Source organism: Mustela nigripes, chromosome X, assembly GCF_022355385.1.
Source record: "Mustela nigripes isolate SB6536 chromosome X, MUSNIG.SB6536, whole genome shotgun sequence".
NCBI lineage: Eukaryota > Metazoa > Chordata > Mammalia > Carnivora > Mustelidae > Mustela > Mustela nigripes.
This window is the reverse complement of record NC_081575.1, coordinates 92,619,753-92,646,748: the sequence shown is the minus strand read 5'-3', so window position 1 is coordinate 92,646,748 and position 26,996 is coordinate 92,619,753. Positions and strand designations below refer to the sequence as shown.

Here is a 26,996-nt window from a genome sequence, read left to right as displayed (position 1 = left end):
TAAATAATCTAAAAAAAAAAGATAGTACCTGTATTATAAACACCTGATATAAATTTGAATTTACATCAAGTGAAAAATAAGAGGATATTTATCTATATTCGTACTTAAAGCTTTATTCTTTTATTTATTTATGTATTTCATTTTTAATAACTTTAAGATGTTCACATACCATGCAGTTCACCAATTTATTTAAAGTGTATAATTCAGTGGTTTCCTGTATATTGCTTAGATACATGTAACCATTACCACAGTCCATTTTAAAACATTTCTGTTACCCCAAAAGGAAACTCAGTATCCTTTATCTATCAACTCCCTATCATCCACCCCTCCCCCCAGCCTTAAGCAATCATTAATTTTTCTCTCTACATAGATTTGCATGTTCTGGAGATTTCATATGAAAAAATCATGTCATTTGTGGTATTATTATAACTGGCTTCTTTCACTTAGCAGAAAGTTTTCATAGTTATCCACATTGTATCATGTATCCGTACTTCATGCCTTCTAATGGCCAGTTGTATTACTAATGCGTTTGGTTTTTCTGTTGATCAGTTGATGAACATTTGGGTTACTTCTGCCTTTTGCCTACTGTGAATAAACGTTTCTATGCAAGTTTTTGGGTGAACATATGTTTTCATTTTTCTTGGGTATACACAGCTGTAAGTAGAACTGTTGTGTCACATGTTTAACTATGTTTAAACATTTGAGGAACCACCAGACTGTTTTCCAAAGAGGCTATACCATTTTACATTTCACCAGCAGTGTGCGAGGGTTCCAGTGTTCCCGCATCATTGACAGCACTCTTTATTATCTGAATTTTTAATTTTAGTTGTCCTGGTGGGTAGGAATGGTATCTTAAATGCTTTTGACTTGCATTTCCCTGGTGCCTCAGCATGCTGAGCTTCTTTCCATGTCTTTATTGGCTACTTATATATCATTTGTATAAATATCCATTCAGATCTTTTACCCATTTTTTAACTTGAGTTGTCTTTTTCTGATTGATTTGCAACTGTTTTATCTATATTCTAGATATAATACTTTATCACATATTTGATTTGCAAATATTTTCTTGCATTCTGTGGGTTGTCTTTTCACTCTCTTAAAAACTGTTCTTTGAAGCACAGTTCTTAATTTTAATTGATCTATTTTTGTTATTGATTATGATTCTTGCTTTTGATATCATATTTCAGAATCCATTGCCAAGTTTGAGGTCATGAAGATTTAGCTCTATTTTCTTCTCAGAATTTTATAGCTTTAGTCCTTACATTTAGGTCTTTTACCCATTTCGGTTAATATTTGCATATTGTTTGAGGTAAGGGTCTAACTTCATTCTTTTGAATGTAGCTGTCCCAGTGGTCTTGTAAACATTTGTTGAAAATACTGTTCTTGGGGCACCTGGTTGGCTCAGTCATTGGACATCTGCCTTTGGCTCAGGTCATGCTCCCAGGGTCCTGGGATCGAGCCTCGCCTGGATTCCCTACTCAGTGGGAAGCCTGCTTCTCACTCTCCCCCTCCCCCTACTTGTGTTCCCTCTCTCACTGTGTCTCTCTCTGTCAAAAATTAAATAAAATCTTTAAAACAAGAAAAAAAAAAGATAATACTGTTCTTTTGGGGTGCCTGAGTGGCCCAGTCAGTTGACTCTTGGTTTTGGCTCAGGTTGTGATCTCACTGTCTTGAGAGTCAGCCTCACATCTCATTGGGCTCTGCGCTCAATGGGGAGTCTGCTTCCCCTCTTGCTTCCTCTGACCCTCCCCTCACTTACTTGTTCATGCTCTCTCTCTTAAATAAATGGGTCTCTCTCTCTTTTTTTTTTTTTTTTTTTTTTTTTTTTTGAGACATAGAGAGAGAGCAAGCAGGAGGAGCAGCAGAGAAAGAGGGAGAAGCAGGCTCTCTACTGAGCAGGGAGCCTCATGTGGAGCTTGATCTCAGGACTTTGGAATCACAACCTGAGCTGAAGACTGATGCTCAACTGACTGAGCCACCCAGGTGCCCCATAAATAAATGGGTCTTAAAAAAAAAAAAAAGAAAGAAAAAGAAAAAGAAAATACTGTTCTTTCTGCGTTAAATTATGTTGACACCCTTGTTGAAAACCACTTGACCATAAATATATGGTTTATTTCAGGGTTTTCTATTTTATCCCATAGATCTATATGTCTCCTTAGGCCAGTACCACACTTTTCTGATTATTATGGCTTTGTAATAAGTTTTGAAATCAGAAAGTGTGAATCCTACTACATTGCTCTTTTTTAACCAGATTATTTGGCTGTTCTGTTATTCTCACAATTCCATATGAATTTTAGAACAAGCAAGCCAACTGTCCATCTGATAGGTATTACATTGAGTCTATAAATCAATTTGGAGAGGATTATCATCTTAATTATACTAAGTCTTATGATTCATGACCGTGTAATATTTTGCCATTTCATTAGATATTCTTTAATTTCTTTCAGCAGTATTTCATAGTTTTGAAAGTGTAAGTTTTGTATTTCTTTTGTTAAATACATTCCTAAATATTTTACTCTTTTTCATATTACAAATAGAATTATTTTCTTATTTCCATTTTCAGATTATTCATTGCAAATGTATAGAAATACAGTTGACTGCTGTATATTAAAATTATATCATCTGACCTTGATGGATTGATTAATTAAATTTTATTTTGCTGGATTCCTTAGAATTTTCCATATAAAATATGATGTTATATGCATATAGAGATGGTCTTACATCTTCCCTTGTGAAATGGATTCATTATGTTTCTTTTTCGTACCTAATTGATCTGGTTAATACCTGCAGTAGAATGTTAAATAGAAGCATTAAGAGGGGACATTTTTGTCTGCTGGAATTTATGGAAAAAGAATCCAGTCTTTAATCATTAAGCATCATGATAGCTGTAGGTAGTTTATAGGTGCTCTCTATGAGGTTGAGGAAGTTCCCATCTCTTCCTAGTTTGTTGCATGTTTTTCTCATGAAAGCATATTGTATTTTTTTCTAATTATTTTCCTGCGTAATTGGAATAAACATGTAGATTTTGTTTTTTTTTATTCTATTGTTACAGAATATCGTATTCATTAATTTTTTTGGATGCTAAACCAACCTTCATCCCTGTGATAAATACTATTTGGTAATCATTATGGTTTGAATGTTTTTGGCCCCTCAGAATTCATATGTTGATAACCTATTGGCCAAGGTGATGTTATTAGGATGTATGGTCTTTGGGAGGTGATTAGGTCATGGGGACACAGCCCTCATGAATGTCATTGGTATCCTTTTAAAAGATGTCCCAAAGAGCTAGTTCACCTTATCTATTATGTGAGGATCCAAAGATAAATCTGAAACCCAGAAGAGGATCCTCACCTGACTCTTCTGGCACCTCATTCTTAGACTTTCAGCCTCCAGAATTGTGATAAGTAAATGTGTTATTTATAAGATATCTAGTTTATCCAATTTTGTTAATGGCATCCCAAGCACATTAAAACAGTAATGCTGATAATTCTTCTATATGCTGCTGAATTCTATTTGCTAGCACTTCATTGGTTTTTGATATTCAATATCTTTACTTGTTATGTAGATCTATTTAGATTGTCTCTTTCTGAGTCAGTTTCAGTGGTGTCACTTAAATTGTGTAATTTTTGGTATACAATTGTTCATACCATTCTCTTACATCGCATATTTTTTCTGTATGGCAGAAGTAATGTCCCTACTTTCATTTCTAATTCGAATTTGAATATTTTCTTTTTTTTTCCCTTGTTCCATTTCACTAAATGTTTGTCAGTTTTGTTGATCTTTTCAAAGAGCTAGCTTTTGGTTTTAGTAACTTTTCTCTGTTGTTTTCTCCATTTCATTAATTTCTCTTTCAATCTTTATTTTTTTCATTCAACTTTCTTTTAGTTCATGTTGCTCTTCTTTCTCCAGTATCTTAAAGTGAATATTTAGGTTATTGATTTCAGATCTCTTTTCTTCTTTATTGTAGGCATTTATAGTTACAAAATTCCATATAGGCATTTGCAACTATGAATTACTTCTTGAACTTAATCCTACAAGTTTCTGTATGTTTTGTCTTTTTTTTTTCATTAATCATCAAGTATTTTCTGATTTCCCCAGGTTTTTCTCGACCCACTGATTATTTAAGAGTATATTAACAGTAACAATAGTTGTTTAGGGAGGGAGGTTGAAATATTATGAAACATCCAATATATAAATTAGGTAAATGGAAAGTTTCTCTGTTCGAAACCAGAGAAGATGCTTTAGAACTCAGTCTGCTTGTTCTCTGCAGACCTGTTATTATAACCCCAGCAATAGCTCATGAAGCACATTTTCACAAGGCTGGGGTTCTGATTTGAAAGCTACTGATTTAGCCCAAATTCCACATTTTGTAGGTGAGGAAACAGACACAGAGAAGGTGAGCAGGTTAACTAGAATCAAGTAGATAGTGATATAATTGCATAATTTACTCTAGAAGGTATTATCTTTACCATCTTTGAACAGAGATACTAGATTATGGGATACTTTATTCAACAAATATTTATTGAGGGCTTACTCTGTATAAATAAGCAATGCCAAGGCACCTAAGATAGAGAAAATCCTTGTCTTTTAGAATTTGTTGTGGAAAATTGTCCCTAGTGTTTGCCATCCTTGGGACATATTCTGAGTGACATTTTCATTATTGGTAGTTGATTTTCTGTGGCTTATTCTTTCATTCTATCTTGTGACTAAGAGTATTACTTCTTTGGATAACTAGCTAGTAAGATGTGCTGACAGTGGTTGTGGCATGGAGAAATAGGACTAGCCATATGAGAACTTAACCCAAACTTTGTCTTCACTGTTTCAATAAAAATGGTCCAGCATCTGGTTTTCAGTTTCAAACGGTCTACAAATTGTTGGTGACTAGATTGACATATTAGATAAGTATAATTTTTAGCTCTGTTTATAACTTTCAGCCATTTCTATTTTATATCAGTTGTTTCTATCCATATAATACCTGACTGAAAATAATGACTTGTTCTTATCTCCCTGGTTGATCAATTTTTATTCTTATATTTGAAGATTCTGGTATAATAGTCATTCTTTTTTTCTTATGAAGGTGCAATTCTATTTGTAAATTCATTTTGTATTTTCATACATGGGGGTTCAGAAGTTATTTTAACTAAAGTATATTAAATTGAATGCACAGAACTTCACTAAAATTCAGAAGTCAGGAAAGTAGTTAGGTAAGTATACTTACATACTTTAGGAAATCGCAATTTTCCATGTTGCTGCTTTATTGTTTTGTGTGTGTGTGTGAACAGAAGAAAGTTCATTTTTTAAAAATAAAAGTCAGAGGAAAAATAGTGCCTGAAATAGAATTTTCTTCTTAAGTTTATGGGCAATTATAGTACTGTAAATTGTGCATTCATTGCACCAATGACACATTCCATTGTAATATCATATATACATGTAATAAAACATAATGAAGGTATGTAAAGTCAGCTTTTCAATATTATGTCTATGATTATTTACCATTCCTATGTTTCACTATTTCTTTATTTTAATATTAAACATATAATCTTAGAGAATTTTCATTTTGTCTTTTATGCTTAAAATACTTTGATCTTTGTCTTCTGTTTTAATAAGTTTAATAAGTTTTAATAAGTTTAATAATGTTTTAATAAGTGTCATGACAGCTGGTGTGATCACAGCTCTTATGGAAGGAAATAATAATCTTGTCTTTTCTCAGAGAGGTGCCTTTTAACCATCTCTGGGATGTGGAGGGCTGTCCCAGGTGCACCTAACTGACTTCATGTAGAAGCATAGTTGTGATCTATCATTAGGAAAAGGGGGTCTGGTGATAGAGTGAAAGAAGAAAGGATGCAGCTTCAGTGGTCAGCAGGGGAGTGGGCACTTAAGAGGTAAACCTATTAACACTTTATATACAAATTTCAAGGTCTGACCATCGATATTTCTATTTTCTTGATTGTCCTGCTTTCTGGAATACTTTTTCTCCTAATGTGGGTCCCTGATATGCATCACCTTTGGGGAATGTGTTCATGGGGAGTAACTGAATCTTTTGAGCCTCTTCCCTAATCACACTTCTGTGTACAGGGATCAGTCCTGTTGATCAGATATTTTCCTCAATTCATATCACTGCTCACAGATTCCTCAGCTGAGGCAGAAAAGTGGGTCATGTGCTCTTGTATTCTGGCCTCAGCCCAGGCCACCCTTAGGATGAGTAAGTGACTGAGCTGCTGTGAATGTTCACTCCTATCTCTTTCCGTTTCAGGGTATCTCTTCTTCAGTTTCATTCGATGCCTGACCTGCGGCAGGTTATAACTTAGTGTCCTCCCTTTTATATAAACTGCCCTATAGAAATGTCATTTTTTAAAATTTTCTTTTTAGCCAACAACCTTGGTTTTTCTTAGAAAAAGAAATTTTATATTTACTGTTTGAGTGACTGATGGAAGTATACCTAACGCATGGTGTTATATTATTTTCATGGGTATGACATAGTGATTAGCCGAGTCTATGTATTATGCTGCACGTTTATGTTCACCAGAAGTGTGGCTCCTGTCTGTCACTGTACAATGCTGTTACAGTGTCACTGACTATATTCCTTATGCTGTGCCTTTCATCTCTGTGACTTATTCGTTCCATAACTGGAAGCCTGTATTTCCCACACCCCTCCGCCCATTTTGCCCATCCCCCCATTCTCTCCTCTCTGGCAACCATCAGTTTGTTCTGTGTATTTGAGGTTCTGTTTCTAGGTTTTTTTTGTTCATTTGTTCTTTTTTTCTTGTTTTTTAGATTCTACATATAAACTATCATATAATATTTGCCTTTCTCTGACTTAGGAAAGAGAGATCTTAGACTTGCAGTTGACATTGTGATTTTTGAGGTAGAAACTATACAGTAATATATAGATCTTTATCAGAATATTTGAGCTGTAATTGTGAGATTCAAATAAATCTTAATATGGACAGAAAGTACTGGGAATGCTTACTGGGAAAGTTAGGAAAGAGTTTTTGTGGAGAAAAAATTTAAAAAATAAAGAATTTCTGTGAAGAATTGATAGCTTGGATTGATTTTTCTGGGCATAGTATATGTTTACTCATATAAATATTTTATATGAAAAATAAATAAACAAATAAAGTATATGTTTTATCATATAAAAATGATTTTAAGGAATTAAAAAAGTAATTCAATTAATAATATATATCTATGTCCCTATCTAAGCTATATTGAATTTTATTTATTTGTCCCAAATTTTTGTTTAATTGTAATATTTGTACCTCTTCCATTTTCATATTTTTTTTTACTTTTTAAAATCTATTTTTGTTAGAAACTTCATTATATTTTATTGAAGATTTAAAAGAGTCTCACTCATTCATTTGGATTTGTTTTAAGGGTATTCAAATGATGAGGAAATCATAAAAAGTTCCTGTCCTCAAGAAGCTTATAGACTAATAGAAATGACAGCAGTTGGACACATGATAACCCTGATCTACAATTCAAACTAATAAGTGCTTGTCTCCTTAGCTCTCTAGTCATTGGAATGTTTATTCACCTGGTTACAAAACTTGTTTCAGGACTTCAGTTGTCCACAGTTAATTCAGGGACTGTCAACTTTTAGACCTTTGCTGAAATTTTGGGAAAGGGTTTTTTCCCCCAGATCTGCTAAGCTGGTAGGATATAAGTCTGGGGTAAGTGGGTAGAGCCTCCAGGAATGAGGTCAGCATAGAGAAAGAAGGATGACATATTATAACTCCAGGTGTATCTCTGGAATCTGTCATTGTAAAAGTGGTTATTCCTTCTGTACATGCCAGTTAGTGGGGCAACAAATTACCTCTGTGGTTCCTGCTAGTTTTAGTTAGGTTTCTGACACAAATGGAAGAGATTTGGGAATTATATTATCCAAAGCCTGTGCTCCCCGCACTTTGCTGTTTGTTGCCAACCCTGGTTGTACATCAGTGACACCTGGATGCCTTTTACAAAATACAGTTTTCAGGCCCAAATCTAGATTTACTGAATCACTCTCAGGTTGGAAGAGGTCTAGGAACCTATATGTTAAGTTTCTGGGGTGCCTGGGTGGCTCAGTTGGTTAAGTGTCTGACTTGATTTCAGCTCTTGTCTTGTTCTCAGGGTTGTGAATTCAAGCCTCATACTGGACTCCACAGTGGGCATGGAGCCTACTTTATTTATTTTAACATCTTAATTTTATTTTTTTCATGTTCCAAGAGTCATTGTTTATGCTCCACACCCAGTGCTCCATGGAGCCTACTTAAAAAAAAAAAAAAATATATATATATATATATATATATATATATATAGGAAGTGGGGCGCCTGGGTGGTACAGTCAGTTGAGCATCAGACTCTTGGTTTCAGCTCAGATTGTGATCCCAGGGTTGTGAGACGGAGCCCTGCTTCAGGCTCTTTGCTTAGCCTGGAGTCTGCCTAAGACTCTCTCTCCCTCAGCCCTTCCCCTCCTCTCTAAAATAAATAAATAAATGTATTTTTTAAAGTTTCCTTCCAAATCACTGTCATAGTTAATCCACATATTAGAGTTAAGGATCCATTGCTGTGTGGTGTAATGCCATCACTTTACATCTCCATTTTACAAATGAAGAAAATCAAGCCCAGAAAATCAAAATCCCTTCAGGAGGCCATGTAAGATGTCACATCAAGTCTTTATTTTTTGTATAGTGATTATCTTAGTTTGAATCCCCTAGACCCTGAAGAGACTGGTGCAAGAATTAAATACTGATGCTTTACTTGGGAGGTGCAAACTCAGGGCAATGAGAGTGAGAGAAAAAGAAACAAGGAGGGGAAGAAGGGGAAACAAAACAATGAATGGTGCTCTAGCTGCTAACTCAGTGCCCACTATTTACCTCCATGAATAGATGCAACAGTTTGCTCAACAGATATCACTTTGAAAAACTATGTGAAGGGGAGCCTGGGTGGCTCAGTTGGCTAGGCATCTGCCTTCGGCTCTGATCATGGTCCCAGGGTCGTGGGATCGAGCCCCATGTTAGCTCCTGGCTCAGTGGGGAGTCTACTTCTCCCTATCCTTCCTGCTTGTACTTTCACTCTCTGTCTCTCTTGCTCTCAAATAAATACATGATATCTTAAAGAAAAGGAAAAAAAAACAAAAAGAAAGAAAAACTATGTGAAAAGCATCCTGAGCAATAACTGTGAAAGAGGAAGGGGAATAATTTTGTCTTCATGTTTACCTCCTGTCTCCTATACCTATTGGCCAGATTTTACTCCATGGGAGTGAATGGACCTCGGCTTTGAGGTGGCCTTCCCTGGCCCCACAGAATGCCAGGTTCCTTGCCCTACCTTAGCAAGAGGAGCCAGAAATTCTGAACTTGGGACTAATCTACTTGTCCATCAAGCAGTGGCCAAGGGGTTGGCTCCATTAGTTCTGAAGGAAGTTGCAGGTCATCCTCAGGCAGAGGAACATGGAGGCGGGACAGGTAGTGAGGTTGCCGGAGGTGGCAGAACCAAGGGAATCTCAGGAAGCAGGTAAAATGGATCCCATACTGCAATGTTGTCTTACTGTTAATATTTTAAGGAATTCTCATTCTACTGTCAGCAGCTTTCCTAGACTGTTCAGTTTCTTTCCCTTTCCCCTACCGTCTCTGCTCATGTACTTCATCCCAGGTCCTGAGACCTGGGATCTTGGCTCCCACCTGAGCTGTCCGTGGGTCTCCCTTGTCATACCTGCCCTCTCTTGAGTACTACTGTAGTATGAATCTACAACCAGGCAACCCTGACTCCTTCTTTCTATGCTCTCATCCTTGTGATGCATCTTCCTCTAACCCTCGTGTTTTAGTATCCTGGTGTAAGTTTCTACTCTATTTCTTAAAATCCAAACTAGTTGTTTGCAGACTCCCTCCCTAGGTACTGGTACACTCACTCGTCCTGCCATCTACTCCTGTTCTAAACAGCCCAAGTTCTCTTAAACAAGAATCTTGCCTCTGAACTCGGGATCCTGGGTCTTTCTTGACTATAGAACAGGTCTCTGACATCAATCAGACCTAGTTTTTCTTATCTCTGGTCCACATACTTGATTATAACGTCACTTCCGTTTTTGAAAATCCCAGTCACAAATGTTTAACTAATCCTCCTTTCTCATCTGGCTTCCCTTCCCATACCTATCCTCTCAGAGTCAGAGTTTCCAGCCTGTTCAGTTGTTAATCTGTGTCTTGTCCCAAACGTCTGGGGGTTCTGCCAGCCCCAGGTTCTTTCTTCCTCCCACCTTACATTCATGAAACAAGATTGTGGCTTATATTGTCAAAGAAAACATACTTTAAATCAAGTAAGTTGCTATAATCAAGTCTACATGATTATAATATCCAAGACGGAGTATATAGTATTATCCTTATAGTTTTATTGTAGATACTTTCAGTTCTATTAGTGTCTCCCAGTTTGCCTTTTATTGTTTTATGTCTATGGACATAGAGCCTACAAGCAAAAACAAATATGAACTTTAAACATAAAGCATCTTTATGCATCTTTAAGCATCTTAATCTTTCTATTAGATCTTCAATAGTGAACATATGCTATGCCATAATACGTTTAGGAAGACATTTAATCAAAAATTGCATAAGCCTTTTCCCCTAGTTTAAGTCCTAGAGAATGTGTTGTTTATTGGCTTGCTAACAGCTTAAATTAATTTGCACTCTTAGTAAATCAATCTATAAGAACTTAAAAATCAACTCTATTTAAAACAGATTTTATTCTTAACACATGACAATTAGAGAAAGTTTATGGTATTCGAAATTGAAAAATGCAAAAGACAGTTAATTTACGATCAGTAATCCCTTGCTTCCTTCCTCTTGGAGGGGTTAATTAGAAATTTTATTTCAGTTCTTTTTTTTTTTTTTGGAAATTTTATCTTAAAAATTTATATAGAAAGAAAGACAACTTCCTAGTTAAAATATTGGCAAGCTGCAACTCCATAATAAGCTCTCTTCTAATTTTCCATTAAATGATCCATGAATACATACAGAAATTCAAAAATTCAGTAGCAATGGAAAGGAAAGATAACAGCCACCCATTTACATAAGTCCTATGAGAAATTCCCAGTAATTACTGAGCTGATGTGGCCTGATTGAAAAACACATTTAATAGCTTCCACAGCTCATGCGTAATTAAAAGAAAATTTAGGTATAAAAAGGAAACAGTCTAGTCCCATAATCTGTCTTTTCCTCAGAAATTTATTATCTGCACCTACCAGAAAACTAGAAAGCTGCCTCCTCATTGCACCCCTTCTGGCCCATAGTAGGTGTCTTAAACCTTTTTTTTCCTAATGAGTAAATGAATCTATGTGAAATATTTTCCAAGAGGGCCCTCTAGTAAGACTTCTTTTGCTGCATTCCTCTTGGAAATCCAAAGCCTCTGGAGTTAAAATGACTCCCGCTGCTGGGGAAAATGTGGAGGAACATCATTCTATCAAGGCTGTACAGAATCTAGCATGTAGGTCTGGGGGTGGTAGCAGAGATGGGAAGAGTCCAGGTGATTTGTGGTTCCTGTTACTGGTGACAGTAGAGTTTATCCATTAATGGGAAAATAACACAACTTCCTAAAATGTCAATTTTCGCTAGATTATTTGAAAACTGCCAATGGGTGTAAGACCCTATCCTTCCTACATCTAATAGATGGATGCTTCTCTGCTACGGGAAATTGGCCCATGGGGATGCATTGAGTTACCTCTCCACCGGCAGAGCTAAGAAATCATGGCAAAGTGAACCCTGTACAAGTGACCACCTAGGAAAGAGACCCCTCTCCTTTTTATAGGAGCAAGCAAGAAAAGAAAAGGCAGAAATGACTTCTTTTAATGCTAGAAGATAAGAGAGTGACACCTAAATTCACACTTAAATGGGTTATAATGAAACCATAGAGGGGTAAAGGAGAAATTCTGAAAAGCAACAAGACGAAAAGATATGATTTTCAAAGGAACAAAAATTATAGCAAAGGTAGAATTCCCAACAGTAAGAATAGAAGCCAGAAGACAGTGGAATTACAGTGCTGAAGCAAATTAACTGTCAGCCTAGAATTTTAAATCCCAATAAACTATCACTCAAGAGTAAGGATGAAATAAAAATATTTTCAATCCAACAATGTAGTTGAGACAATTTAAAACTCACAGATATTTGCTAAAAGAACAAATGGAGGACCTACTTAGGAATGAAGGAAATTTAATTCAGAAAAAAGAATTAGGATCCAGTAACAGTGGTTATTAAAATCATCAATAAGTGTGTGTAAATCTCAGTGAGGATTGACTATGGAAATAATAATGAATAATTCAGTGTTCTAAAAGCAAAGTGAACTCCATTACTAGATAATAACTGTATTGGGGGATGGGTATTACCATTCGACATATAAGGTTCTTGTATTGAGGGGAAGAAGTTTGAACTATTTTAATATATTTTTTATAAGGTGTAAATTTTCAAAACTTGGGACAACCAAAAAATATAGAGATTTGATATATAACTTCTTTATTTTTAAGATGTATTTATTTATTTGGGGGTGGAGACGGGGAGAGAGAGTCATTTTTTAAGCAGACTCGGCACTGAAACAGAGTCTAACCAATGGCTCGATCCCACCACCCTAAGAGACCCTAAGATCATGACCTGAGCCTAAACTGAGACACCCAAGTGACTGCACCACCCAGGTGCCCCATTTTATTTATTTATTTTTTTAAGCAGGCTTCATATCCAGCATGGAGCCCAACACTGGGCTTGACCTCACGTCTCTGAGGTTAAGACCTGAGAGGGAAAGTCAGACACTTAACCAACTGAGCCATCTGGGCACCTGGGCACCTCAGTTAACCAAACAACGGTTAACCAACTGAGCCACCTGGGCACCCCAGCATAATTTCTGAACCAGCAGTGGCATAAAAGGAAATAAAGAACACTTTGATGAGTCCAATAGAATGCAAGAATAGAGAAGAACTGAAGGAAGCATGTAGTACAGAAATGTACTGTATGAGATGTTCCACACAAATATATCATTAATCATGATAAATAGAAACAGACAAAGCTGTGAAAGTTGATATTTTCAGAATAGAAAGTGAAGTGCAGCTTTATGCTGTTGACAAAATTAATTGGTAAGATATCTAGAAATGTACATACCTAGTAATGTATATACTAATCAAGAATTAGCTGGCATAAATATATTAGAATAAGTAGACTTTAAAGCAAATAAATACATTAATTTCAAAAAATCATCCAGTGTGGGTGCCTGGGTGGCTCAGTGGTTAAGTCTGCCTTTGGCTCAGGTCATGATCCCAAGGTCCTGGGATTGAGCCCCACATTGGATTCCCTGCATCAGGCTCTCTGCTGGGCAGGAGGACTGCTTCTTCCTCTCCCACTCCCCCTGCCTGTGTTCCCTCTTGCAGTGTTTGTCTCTGTCAAATAAATAAAATCTTTTTTAAAACATCATCCAATGCAGAGAAAAATTCCAAACTTAGTTCTACCTAACCACATAATCTCAAAATGTGTAAAGAAATATTTGACAAATATGGAAGAAGAAATGAACAAACCCTCAGAGTGGGAGATTTTATTATACTTCTTTAAATCATTGAAAAATCAAGCTGACGGGACTTTAGTAAAGGCCTACTAGACTTGACCAACACAATTAATGGCATTAGGCTCTCTTCTGCCAGTTAAGCCTACCGTAGCTCTGCTGCAAATAATTGTCATTTTTTTGCCATTTAGTTATTACTGCACTTTGATCTTTCTGTCTGGAATTCTTCCTCTGCTTTAGGGCACCTGTGAGGATGTTCAAATATTGGCTTTCAGCAAAATCTGACCAGAATTGTGTACCAGTCTTTCCTGGTTACAGATACTTAAAGAACTTCATGGGGAAATAAGTCCGGTGCTCTCAGCCATTTCGAATTGGTTAGGAAAATAAAGGTCACATGCCATTGTCTTAGCATCCCCCCAAACTTTCTTTTTCCTTCTTTGATTCCTGCTTCCCTCTCTTCTTTATAATTATCCTCCTTCCTTCTTCCTTTCTCCCCTTTCCCCTTTTTCTCTTTTTATCCCTCTGTTTTCACTCTTAAATGTTATATTTATTTGAGATCTTCCTGGTGATAGAAAAGCAAAAGTAGTTGAGTCTCTTTTGAAGTGATAAAATCCATTTTAACCAATATTTCAAAAAGTGAATTTGTTCATAAATATATAGGTCTTTATCATTTTAAATTGCTGTTACTTTATTGGATAGTATAATAAATGTAACAATTTAAGCAGCAAGCCGTTTCAGAAAACAGTTTTTCCTGAGTGAATGGTACTAAACTATACTTCTACTAACAAAAATATTTGGGGCACCCAAGTGGCTCAGTAGATTAAATGTCTGCCTTTGGCTCAGGTCCTGATCTCAAGGTCCTGGGCGCGCTACTGAGCAGGGAGTCTACTTCTCCTTCCCCCTCTGCCTCTTGCCCCCTGCTAATAATGCTCTGTCTCTGTCTCTCTTTCAAATAAAGAAATAAAATCTTTAAAAAAAAAGAAAACATTTTACAAAATAATTCAAACAGATCTAAAATTTGTAATTGCTGAATCCTTGTTTATATGAAGTCTACAGCATACTTTCGGTATTTTGGTATTTTGGCATTTTTGGTATTTTTAAAAAAAATTTATTTTATTAATTAACTAATTTTTTATTTATTTATTTTTTATCGACATATAATGTATTATTAGCCCCAGGGGTACAGGTCTGTGAATTCATTTTTGGTATTAAATGAAGAAGGTCATTAATGAGTAATCATTAGCACACAGTGAATCTATCACTGACTTTATCTGAGTATTTGTGAAGGCAGATGCTCATGTGACAATAAAAACACAATAAAGTAACTAAAATGCGTAAAATTCCAACTAGCATGTGATTTGATCTTTTTATTTGTAGGATAGAAAAAAATGTATGCTGAAACTTTCTGGTAGTAGATGGAAGTGGGATTAGCAAATAGGTCAAAAATTTCTCTGAAAATGTAATTACTCATGCATTAATTTATAACAAATAAATATTTATTATAAATTCTTTTTTATAAATTAGTTTATATCATAAATATAGTAATTCTCTAGGTACTTCATTTTCTGAGTTAAGATATGCTTGCTAATAATATACCTAAATAATTAAGTATAGAAGATAATAACCATTTTACTGTATTACTCAGTCTCTTCCAAATTTCTGCTGTACTTTCATCTAATCATGAAATAGCAAGGCAGAAAGAAACCTAATAGAGGTGAGTGAATCAAATTACATTCTGTAGAGCCCTGACATTCTTTTTTTAAAGTGCTTTTGTTTGTCTGTAGGGGGGCTGTGGAAATGAATGGAGTCTTCTAGCTTCTCATCTTAACTTCAACCAGATCAACTCTAGGTTACTTTGCTTTATATTTATATGTTGAGGTGCTGTCATAGGTATTTTTCAGACACAGTAACCCCCCCCCCAAGCAAAAAAAAAAATGTTTAAAAGCCACTGATTAAATCTTATTCCTTAAATGTACCAGAATAAGAATTTATGTGATAAAAAAAAAAAAAAGACTCTTTAAATTATTTGCCCAAGGTCACACAATATAGGAAAGAGAGCTAAAACTAGAAAATGGAATTTTTAACTCTCTCACCTTATCAGTTTTATACATGTCTCTTTTCAGTTAAGACACGGTAGAATGTTTCAGTAAAGCTTAAATGGATCACATCTGCCTGTACACATGCATTATGTAGTCTCCCCTTCCTTGTTGACCCTGGTCTTGGCCTGTGGCTTGCTTTGGCCAGTGGTTTACTAAGGGTGAAAGTAGCAGATATATGATAACCATTTAAACACTAGGGCCTTCTTTTGCAGCTAGTAATTTTCACGAAGTGTATGAACATATTTGGTTCATCTCGTAGATTAGAGAGCTCTTGGCCAGAATTCTTAGTTGAGGTCCCAAATCATGAGTGAGCCCAGCTAATACCACATTAAGTAGGTAAGCTTTCCCAAATGAGGTCAGGCCCCAGAACCATGAGCAAATAGATGGTTGTTTCTTTAAACCACTAAGTTTTGAGGTAGTTTCTTTTTGCAGTAATAGCTGACCAAAAAAAACAGTATTGACTTATTCTGCCAAACATGACCTTTCTAGGATCTGAGCACAGTATATTTTTATGGGTTATTTCAAAAACTATAGATCACACTGACTTCTTCTAGTAGCTAATGTTAACATAAAATTATGTATTCTTTCACTAGAGAGGGTCTGTCTTTATTTTCTTTATTTCCTTCAGTACCTGTAATCTGGTAAATTTAGATATATTTGGTTATCTTTAATCATAGAACCCTGGGAACTGGCTACAGTTACCAGGATCATCTGTCAAGTCAAGGCACCAGGTGAGCTCCATCTAAATAGAGTAGGGGATGAAAAGGATGGGTCCAGATTGTTCAGAACATACGTGATACCATGTCAAAAGTACAGATGCAAGCCCATATATCATATGTCTAAAATTTTTAAGTAGTAAATCAAAATAACAAATTTTTAAATAGACTATATTCTGTTATTCCACCTTGACAAATATAAACCAACCTGTAAGACCACGTTTGAATTTAGAAGTTTTGGCCACCTTAGAGTTTTGCACAAGAATATGATAGCACAAAATAGCTGGGCTCTGGCCAGGTGCCTACTCTGTTCTCTCCCTTCCTTCATCTTCAACAGCGTGTACCATAAGGGGTCTCGTGTACAAATTTGTGGATGCCTCAGCCCATGTAATTAATTTTGGTCTCTTCCCCTTGATAGCCACACCTTAAGCTTCAATTCCAGGAGTGTTCTGATGAGAGGACTGTCAAAGTGAAGAGTCCTGTGCAAGCCCTGAAAATTGGATCCAACAGTTTAGATTGTGAATGATGGCATCACATGAACTGGAAACTTGGATGGGGCTGGTTCCCTATAGGCCTGCCCCAATGAGCCCATGTACTTCTTACATGGGCAGGGAGACAATGACAGAGGAGACACAAAGGCCCTAGAAAGCACGAGGCCCTGGATAGGAAGCTCTCTTTCCTGGGCCTAAGGGTGTGTATTTGGTTGGGGGATCCCCGGCAGCAAACCCTGAAACCGGGTGGGTACTTTGAGATCACAGGAAACATCAGTAGGAGTGTGAGAGAGTGAGAGACAGCAAGGAAAAGCCAATTCAGGTAGTGTTGATGAGCAGTTGCCACTGTTAATAATTTAGGCTCAGTTGCACTGGGGATCTCTAGGAGTTCATGTAGAATTCACCTCAGAGTTATTCCTACCAATGGTCGAAGACCCTGGATTATTTTTCTACCAATTTCATACATTATTTGTTGAGGACTGCAAATGCCGGCAATGAACTATCACCTCTGGCCTGATCCATAAGAGGGCTGAGTACCTTCCTATGCCAGGAGAAAGCCCTCAGAGAGAAAGGCAGTTTTCTATAAAGCTATTTGCCTGCAGGAAGAATTTAAATGCCCAGGGATCTAGCAGGGTGTGGATGGCATCTGCTCTGGTGCAGAATTGGAAAGGACTTCGAGAAAACATGTCCCTAAAAGAGAATGATAGTTTGATAGCATAATGTGGCCAGTAAAATTCCCAAATTTAAAAAAAATCAAAATCATTTCTACTTCTGCTATTTTACATCCAAGGGAATATGGATCCTGGCTGACGAGTGCCTTAATCCAGAAGCATGGATTATCCTACTTACATTTCTGGCATGAATCAATTACATTACTTCAGATGTTTAAGAAAATAAACAAATATTGTTATATCAATATATCTTCAGAAATAAAGCCATCATTTTTCTGAATTCCACTGTTATGATGGATTCCTTTTGGGACTGGTAAAGGAGAGAGGCTGGCACCGGGCATTCCTTGTGGTCTTTACTCATGAACATTTCATGAGTTGGAAAATGTTCACTTACGAATGTCCTTGGCTTTCACTTTCAGATTCAGTACCATTAGAAAGTGGATATTTTTAGGGAAAGGGAAAGAGTGTATAACATAAAACCTCCGATAGAAGTTTTATACTGGGACTTGTGCATTCCAATTATTGTTTACTATTAAATGGCTAGTTATTCTTTATCTTTGATGAGAATAGTAATTACTGTTGAGTTGCTTAAGCTTCCTCTTCTAAGCAGTTTAACTTTATTTAAATTACTTAATCTAAATATTTTCATTTCAGTCTGTTTGTGAAAGAGAACAATGAGGTTTCTTTATTTCTGTTAATAAATGAACAATTTTGATCAAGTGATTATCTGACCTGGTTTGTTTTAATGATGTTGCCACATCTCAAATAATTTGCTCAGCATGAAAACAGTCAATGAAAATCTGTGCTTGAATAGGATAAAATAAAAATAACAACATTCTGACAGCCTTTATTTTCTCTTTAGACCAGCTGATAATCTTGAACTTTGGTTAGATGTAATAGATTTCAAATGTGATGCACTGTCAGTGTTTTTTAATATACAATATATAATACTAACATTATATATAGTATAAAATATATGACATATAACAATATACAATATGCAACATTCTGTATAATATGTAATTAATATGTTTTGTAATATATGACACCTAACAGGTAACACAAATACAAATCACAATTTGATTTTAAAACGATTTAAGGCAATTAATATTCTTGCAGATGTGACTGGTTTTCTTGACATACACGTGTATTTGAAAAACATATTTGCCATTTTTAACATTTGAGGTGCTAAATGAGAGTGAATTAAAATTATAGCTAATTAATGTCATAATACTTGTCTGGTCCATTGGTTGATAGGCTTGTTTTCTTGGTTTCAGAGAACTTCCTCATATAGAATTAGGCTTTGAACATTTTCTTGCCATTTGTTTTTTATCTATTACTTAAATACTTTGCCATTATCAATGAAATTTGCTTGAGTCTTGAGACTCTTATGCTACATCCAATTTTAGCGTTGAGAGATTTTTATAATGGTTTTCTCGTTTCATGGACAATAAGAAAATGGTGACCTTCAGAGAAAAAAATCAGTGTTGCTTAGAAGGAAAAGGCCAACATAGGTAGTCTGCCTACTGTAAGAATTGATATTAGCTGTTGACTTAAGGTAAACGGTATAATAAGGTGATACAAGAAGTATTAATTGGGCATACCTCTAACTGCTTCCCTTGGTTTTTAACTATGGAAAAATTATTTCCATCTGTTGCTCAAGCTGAAAATTATTTTGATTACCAGAAGACAGAGTACCCCTAAGTCATAGAAATGGAGCAAACAATAACACTTACCAAATATTCCATATATGTGTCTCATTCTCAGCCCTCATTCAGTTAGCTAGAGCCATGAGGTTGGTTCTGGCTAATTATATGTACACTTGGCACTTGGGCATTACAGGTGGTAGGAGCACCTACCCCTTGCATAGTCAAAAATCCCTATTTAACTTTTGACTCCCTCAGAACTTAACTACTATTAGCCTACTCTTGACCAGAAGCCTTATCAATAGCATTAACAGTTGGCTAACACATAGCTTGTATGCTGTCTTCTTACAGTTTCATATACTGTTTTGTACACTGTATTGTATACTGTATATATTGTATTCTTACAATAAAGTAAGTTAGAGGAAAGAAAATATTAAGAAAATCCTAAGGAAGAGATAATGCATTTCTAGTACTATACTATGTTTATTGAAAAAAAGTCCACGTATAAGTGGACCTGTGTGGTTCAAATCTGTATTGTTTGAGGGTCATCTGTAATGCATATTACTTTAATGTTGAGCACTGAAAAGCCCTTGAGCAAGCTTCTAGCCACTTTTCTTCCCTTGACCTGTCAAGAAAGGAAGAGAGGTGTCCCTAATGGTACACCTGTAAGATAGTGGTATCATTCACAACATGGGTCCCTGAGTGACTTTATGGAGTAGACCTTCCTACAACATATGTACAAGATATATTCTGTCATTGATAAATAAACTTGATGGTTATGCCCTGGTGATTTAGAGGTAATGTGTTACTTCAGGATAAGCTAATCTCTTCTAGATTATAAAATATAATTAAATACAATAGTATTAAACATTACTTTACTCCAAAATGAATTTTACGATTTATGCCACCAAAAATGACTAAGCTATTTAAAATTTTCTTTTTAATAGTTGCAGATGGATCTGTTCTAGTTCCTTTACGATTTGTTCCTCTCAGTCCTGGACGCTACCCTTGTAAAATTTTGCTGATATCACGGTATGATGTGCGTGTCTATTGCATTGAAGGTGTGGTAAATGAAGAACGTCCAGAGGCCAGGTTTGAATTTGAAACACCAGCATTTGAAGCCCTTACCCAGCATATTCCAGTCGTAAGTGGTACTTATACTTAATTAGTTTTTTGGTACTTTTCTCCATTCCCATTACCACTGTCTCAATTAAAGTCCTCGAAACCTCTCATCTTGAACTATTAGAATTTCTAATTCTAGAAATTATCTGCTGCCATTTGTTTCTCCACATTGAGGACAGAGCTTATTCTTCAATATAAATGTTACCATGTTATGTACCTCACTAATCACTTCTGTTGGATCTCTTTCCTTCAAAAAGTAACTCCAGCTTCTTTAAGTTATCATCACATTCCCACACAAAAGGGAATTCCTTTCCCTTTTGATCTCTCCCTTATGGTCTTTCCAATCTCTGCTTCAAATTCAGTTGTGATCTTCACAATTAAGATGGGTTCATGGGCTCTAAGAACAATGACTGGCTGTAGCTTGGCTCTCAAAGTGACATTACAGCATAGAAAAAGGTAATATATTTGTAAGGAATGTTGAATATTCTAGACTAGAAATTGGTTTTGTTTCTTTAATTATTAAAGATGTAAGAAAAGTCTGCTCAAAGCATGAAAATTTGCTCTGATGAGATGTATAAGCTTTGCTATCTGAGCAATTTACCAGATAGATCGCCCATAATTAGGAGTAGAATGTGTAATTCTAAGACCATTTTATAATTTTCACAGTAATTAATAAGTCAAACAAATATTTCTTTAAATATTAAATAATCTATGGGTCAACCTGTTAGGTAGTGCTCCAGTACGACAATGAAAGCATACATAGTCACCCTTATGCTAAATATTCACATTGTTGATAGTTGTTCTTAACAACTATGACTTTCAAAGCCTGAAATGTAATTTAAAATACAATATATAATTTTATTAAAAGTACCAAGAATTAATACATAATTCAGATTTATCAACATCACCCTTCTGATATTTTTCTACATTTTTTTTCATGCTTTAGAGTAATAAGACAAAGAATGAATGGAAATGTCAAGTTACTATAGAAGGAGAATGGTTTTTTGGACCTTCTATTTTATATGTTGGACCAGGAGAAACTGTGCAGTATCCCCTCACATTCAAACCTATTTTGGAATGTGAGATTATGGTATGAACTCATTGATTTTTTTTCCTAGTATTAATTTGTCAATGAACTGTTATATGATATTAACCTTTGTAATTTATTATAAACTTTTTTGGAAAAAAGTTATATACTATATGCTTTTGATTATTAGTATTCACTCTGCTTGAAACTTTAATAAATCTTATAATTTGAGGGACAAAATCTCAAATTCACAATGCCATTGGCTGCCAGTACTTATATCTAGACTATTTTTACATAACACGCTTAACAAAGTAAAATCATTGTTCCTTTATTTTTATTCATTAAGATAGTTGATACTTCAGAGAATATTTTCTTAAGACATATTTCTTTGACAAGGACATAAAAATGCATATACTTGCTATGTATGAGAATGCCAATATAAACTCTGTCATTTAGAGAAAGAAAAGAGAAATACAGAGCTTTTCACAGGAAATTAATCTGTATCCATTCAGTAGAAGTATTTATACATAAACCAGAAAAGTCAGTGACTGACACCTCCTTGAAAGCTCATTTCATTAATCAGATTCAAAGTTAATAGGGTAGCAGAGATTGTTTGAGATCCAACTGTGACTCCTATAGAGCTGAAATTTGGCTGATTTGTCACAGGGCAGACTTACTCTACAAAATGAAGTAGATGGTATGGAGTATGTCTTTGACATAAAAGGGATTGGGAAAAAACCCTTGGCCTTGGAACATATCACTATAGACTGTCAAGTAGGGAAGACGACAAATAAACCCATAATGGTACCCAATTATACGAAGACCATTCAAACATTTAAGGTAAGATTTTTTTTTTTTTTAAGGATGAAAGTGTTTTCAGAAGGAGTATATTGAATTATGTGAAATTTTAAAAAGATTTAATTTTACTTAACTAGGAGAAGTACCACATAAGGAAATGTTTAGAATTCTACTTTTTATTAGGCCAACAGCTATCAAAGTTCATTTCAATTATAAAGTTGAAATAGCGCCAAACAAGTTTTCTATCTAAGTATTAGTATATGATCATAAAGCACATTAAAAGCTGCTTATTTGAATCATGTATTTTCACCCAAATAAGTTATATATGATAATAAAAGATATTTTCAAAAGTATTTTCTAGAGCTCTTAAAATTTTTTTTTAAGATTTATTTATTTGACAGACAGAGATCACAAGTAGGCAGAGAGACAGGCAGAGAGAGAGAGAGAGGGAGGGGCAGGCTCCCTGCTCCCAGCTGAACAGAGTCCCATGTGGGACTTGATCCCAGGATCTTGAGATCATGACCTGAGCCAAAGGCAGAGGCTTTAACCCACTGAGGCACCCAGGTCCCCCAAGCTCTTCAAATTTTAATGTGAAATCTGTAGACATAAAATTTGTAAAGTGTATCCTATCATTTATCAGTGTAAATAATAGTGGGAATGTGAAGAGATACATAATTATTTACATTTTTGTTTCTTATGAAGTTTTTTTTTTAAGATTTTATTTATTTGACAAACAGAGATCACAAGCAAGCAGAGAGAGAGGAGAAGCAGGCTCCCCGCTGAGCAGAGAGTCTGATGCGGGGCTCCATCCCAGGACCCTGAGATCATGACCTGGGCGGAAGGCAGAGGCTTTAACCCACTGAGCCACCCAGGCGCCCCTCTGAATTCCCAGTTCTATACCAAACTCTGCTGTCATAAAGAGCCTTTTTCTAGAGGAAAAAATGCTCAAAATGTTACTCATTTAATTACAGTAGAGAGTTAGCACTTCTTTTTTTTTTTTTTTTTTAAAGATTTTATTGATTTGACAGATGGAGATCACAAGTAGGCAGAGAGAGAGGACGAAACAGGCTCACTGCTCAGCAGTGAGCATGTGCCAGGCTTGATCCCAGGACCTGGGATCATGACCTGAGCGGAAGGCAGAGGCTTTAACCCACTGAGCCACCCAGGCGCCCCTGTTTCTTATGAAGTTTTACATCTGGCTTTCCTCACTTGATTTAAGCCAATCCTAAAATACATTTTTCCACTCCCCACTCCCACATTTATCTACAAATTGTTGTGTACCTAGTAGAATCCTTGAAAGAAGCTTCACATATCTATTCATCATAGGTGCCTGAGTTTCAGAGGGTACTGCAGAAGTTTGGAAATTCTCTAGGTTTACCCTCTAGGTTTTGTTTTGTGGTTTGTTTTTGTTTTTGTTTTATAATGCTGAAAAAAGAAAATATGTGCTTTGGTGTTCTTCTCTCCTTACTGGATAGGAAATGGAGTGAATATTAAGAACAAAAATCTCATTTTGTCATTCCCCTGTTGAAACTTGGCAGTTTCATTTCTTACCTTCAGCATCAAATCCATATTCCCTGAATTGACTTTTGCTGTCCTTTAAAAGCTCATCTGCTCAGTGTCATCTGTTCCTACTCTTGGCTCCAGTAACACTCAACCCTTAGTAAATGGTATTTCCTTTTGCTCCTATCTGGAAATCTCTACCCCACTCCCTATCTTCTGTTTCTCTGTGTTTGTCTTACTTCTCTTAATTCTTTAGGGCATATCCTAGATCCCACTTTTCCCAGAATCATAATAAAAATATATTTTTTAAAGATTTGATTTATTTATTTGACAGAGAGAGATTACAAGTAGGCAGAGAGGCAGACAGAGAGAGAGGAGGAAGCAGGCTCCCTGCTGAACAGAGAGCCCTATGCGGGGCTTGATCCCAGGACCCTGGGATCATGACCTGAGGTGAAGGCAGAGGCTTTAACCCACTGAGCCACCCAGGTGCCCCGATAATAAAAATTTTTTTGAATAGATTTAAAAATTCATGGATTATAAAATTAGAGATTAGGTATCTTTCATGTGCTTCCACCATCAGACATACTATATCATATTACTATTACCTTTTTATTATTTTCTACCAGATTATAAACTGAGAAGAGGGGCATGCCTCTCTTATCCATGTTTTTTTTTTTAAGATTTCATTCATTTATTTATTTATTTGACAGACAGAGATCACAAGTAGGCAGAGAGGCAGGCAGAGAGAAGCAGACTCCCAGATTTAGTAGCACTGAAATGCTTCTGATTCTCCATCTTCATTCCTCCATCTGTGAAATGAAATTTACCTCAGTGCACTCAAGACTGATTCACATTCTTTCCCCCTGCTCTTTCACTCTCAGTATCTTCATCTTTGTGGGATTATTTCCCTTAATGTATATTCTCACATTTTCCATTACCAGAGAAAACTCGTCTGTATACTACTTCTTCTTCAACTATTATCATCTTTATTGTCCACAATTGCTAAACTTTTTGAAAAAACGATGGTTGCATGATCACTTCTTAATTTACGGTGGGCGATTTAAAGCTTTTCTACTGTGCTGTGAAATTGCTGCCACAGCAATTACCTTTGATTTTGGGTCAAGAAAAATCACTTATTTTGCCAATGTATCTGCCTCAAACTCCTGCAGTGTTTGACAGTGTCGATCTGCCTTCTTAAAACTCCTCACCTTTTATTTTATATCATTGTGTATTTCTCATTTCCTTGCCATTTCTTGATTATTACTTATCTGGTTCTTTTATCCCTCTAACCTCCTGATGTCTTTTCAAGTTTCCATTTTCCAAAGTATTCCTATGTCTTTACAACATCTCACCTGGACATTTCTTCACTTCAAGCTGTCATCAAGTTACAAGTGCCACACCTGCACTGTTACTCCAGCGGTATGTGTTAAGTCAGTTCCTCATTCTTGACTGCTTGCTGTTCACCTGCATTTTGACAATCTGCTAACAATTCAAACTCAATATATTCTTCTCATATCTTTTCTTTGTTCTATTTTTCATTGCTGTACTTGTCCTTTTTTTTAAAGAAAGAGAGAAAGGGTGTGAGCCGGGGGTGGGGGTGGGGGAAGAAAGAGAATCTTAAGTAGGTTCCCCGCCCAGTGTGGAGCCTAAATGGGGCTCCATCTCAATGCCAAGGTCATGACCTGAGCCAAAACCAAGAACCCAATGCTCACATTGAACCACCCAGGCACTACAGCTACTAGACATTTTTATACCTTTTTAAAAAGGCCTTTAAGTTATAGTTCATCTAACTGCTGTAAGAATAGTTTTCTATAGAAAACTCACTTATTTTGGGTTGGGACTTCCTCAGTATGAAAGAGAAAATAAAAAATAAATAATAAAAAAATAAAAAATCAGAGTACATAATTGAGATACAGGTAAAATGCTGTGGTATTTTACCCAAGTGGTTAAGTAGTAGAAAATAGTTAAGCAGTAAGGAAAACAGCAGATATGGAACTTCTAAAATGGTAGAACAAGGAGTTGTGTACATCTGTTCCTCCTCAAAAACAATAAAACACTGGCAAAAATTGTCAAAAATGAAAATTTTCTGACCTTGAAATTAAACAAAAACTTAAAACAATCTGAAAAATATTTACTCAAGAAAAACGTAGGGGGCCAAAAAAAACCTTGGGGGGCAGAAATTAAAGTCCTTTGCTAAGCAGGCATCTGATTAGAAGACCAGGCATCTGGACAGAGCCACCAGGCTCCCTGAAACATACAGAATTTAAATAGACAGCTCCTGGGTGCCCAGGTGGCTCAGTCAGTTAAGCATCTGTCTTAGGCTCAGGTCATGATCCCAGAGTCCTGGGATCAAGTCCAGCATCGGGCTCCCTGCTCCACAGGGAGTCTGCTTCTCCCTCTGCCCCTCCTCCCACTTGTCCTCTCAATTTCTCTCTCTCTCAAATAAATAAATATAATCTTTAAAAATAGATGAATAAGGGGAGCCTGGGTGGCTCAGTGGGTTAAAGCCTCTGCCTTCGGCTCAGGTCATGATCCCAGGGTTCTGGGATCGAGTCCCGCATTGGGCTCTCAGCTCAGCAGGGAGCCTGCTTCCCCTCTCTCTCTCTGCCTGCCTCTCTGCCTACTTGTGATCTCTGTCTGTCAACCTATTAGCCATTAGAAAAATGCAAATCAAAATCCCAGTGAGTTACTACTTCAAACTTACTAAGAAGGCTCTAATCAAAATGACAGTAAAAACTATGAGAGAAGATGTAGAGAAATGGAGCCATTATGCCCTTTTGGTAGAAAAGAAAATGGTACAGTCACTTTGACAGACAGTTTTGGAAGCAGTAACTCTGAAGGTTAAATATTGAGTTATCATTTGCTTCAGCAATCCCACTCCTAGATATATCTATGTCCATGACAAATGAGCATCTATGTCCACTTCAAAGCTCGTAGATGTTTTCATGGAAGCATTGGTCATAGTAGACAAAAGTGGAAGCAAACGGAATTTCCACATTTGTGGATACATGAAATACGGCATATCATACAATTTAGTATCATTTGTCGATGAAATGATATAGTGATATATACCACAATACAGATGAACCTTGAAAACATTTTGCTAAGTGAAAAAAGCTAGTCACAAATGACCACATGTTACATGATTTCTATGAATTGTTCAGACACAAAGTAGATTAGTGTTTGCCTAGGCAGTGGGGGTTAGTGAGATATAACATTCAGTGATCTGAAAGTTGGATTTAACCAGAGTTATGGTCAAATGCTACTTAAATATTCTTTATTTGCTGTGTTAATATTGATATAAAATTCATTGAAATGGTTCATCTTTTACACATCAAGTTGTTATGCATGGCCTATAAAAGATACTCAAGTTATCTAAGCATCAGTATTCTTGCTACAAGGAGCAACAGAAAATAAGCATCTTTC

At 36.0% G+C, this 26,996-nt stretch overlaps 1 protein-coding gene across 1 annotated transcript in view; it reads left to right on the top strand.

Annotated features, from left to right (window-relative positions):
- CFAP47 (cilia and flagella associated protein 47) overlaps nt 1-26,996 on the top strand; it is a 531,154-nt gene that overhangs the window by 317,958 nt on the left and 186,200 nt on the right. The window contains exons 46-49 of the mRNA XM_059385274.1: nt 20,046-20,267; nt 21,192-21,335; nt 21,939-22,112; nt 24,896-24,989. Coding sequence (XP_059241257.1) covers nt 20,046-20,267; nt 21,192-21,335; nt 21,939-22,112; nt 24,896-24,989 — 634 coding nt within the window. The remainder of the gene's footprint in view (nt 1-20,045; nt 20,268-21,191; nt 21,336-21,938; nt 22,113-24,895; nt 24,990-26,996) is intronic.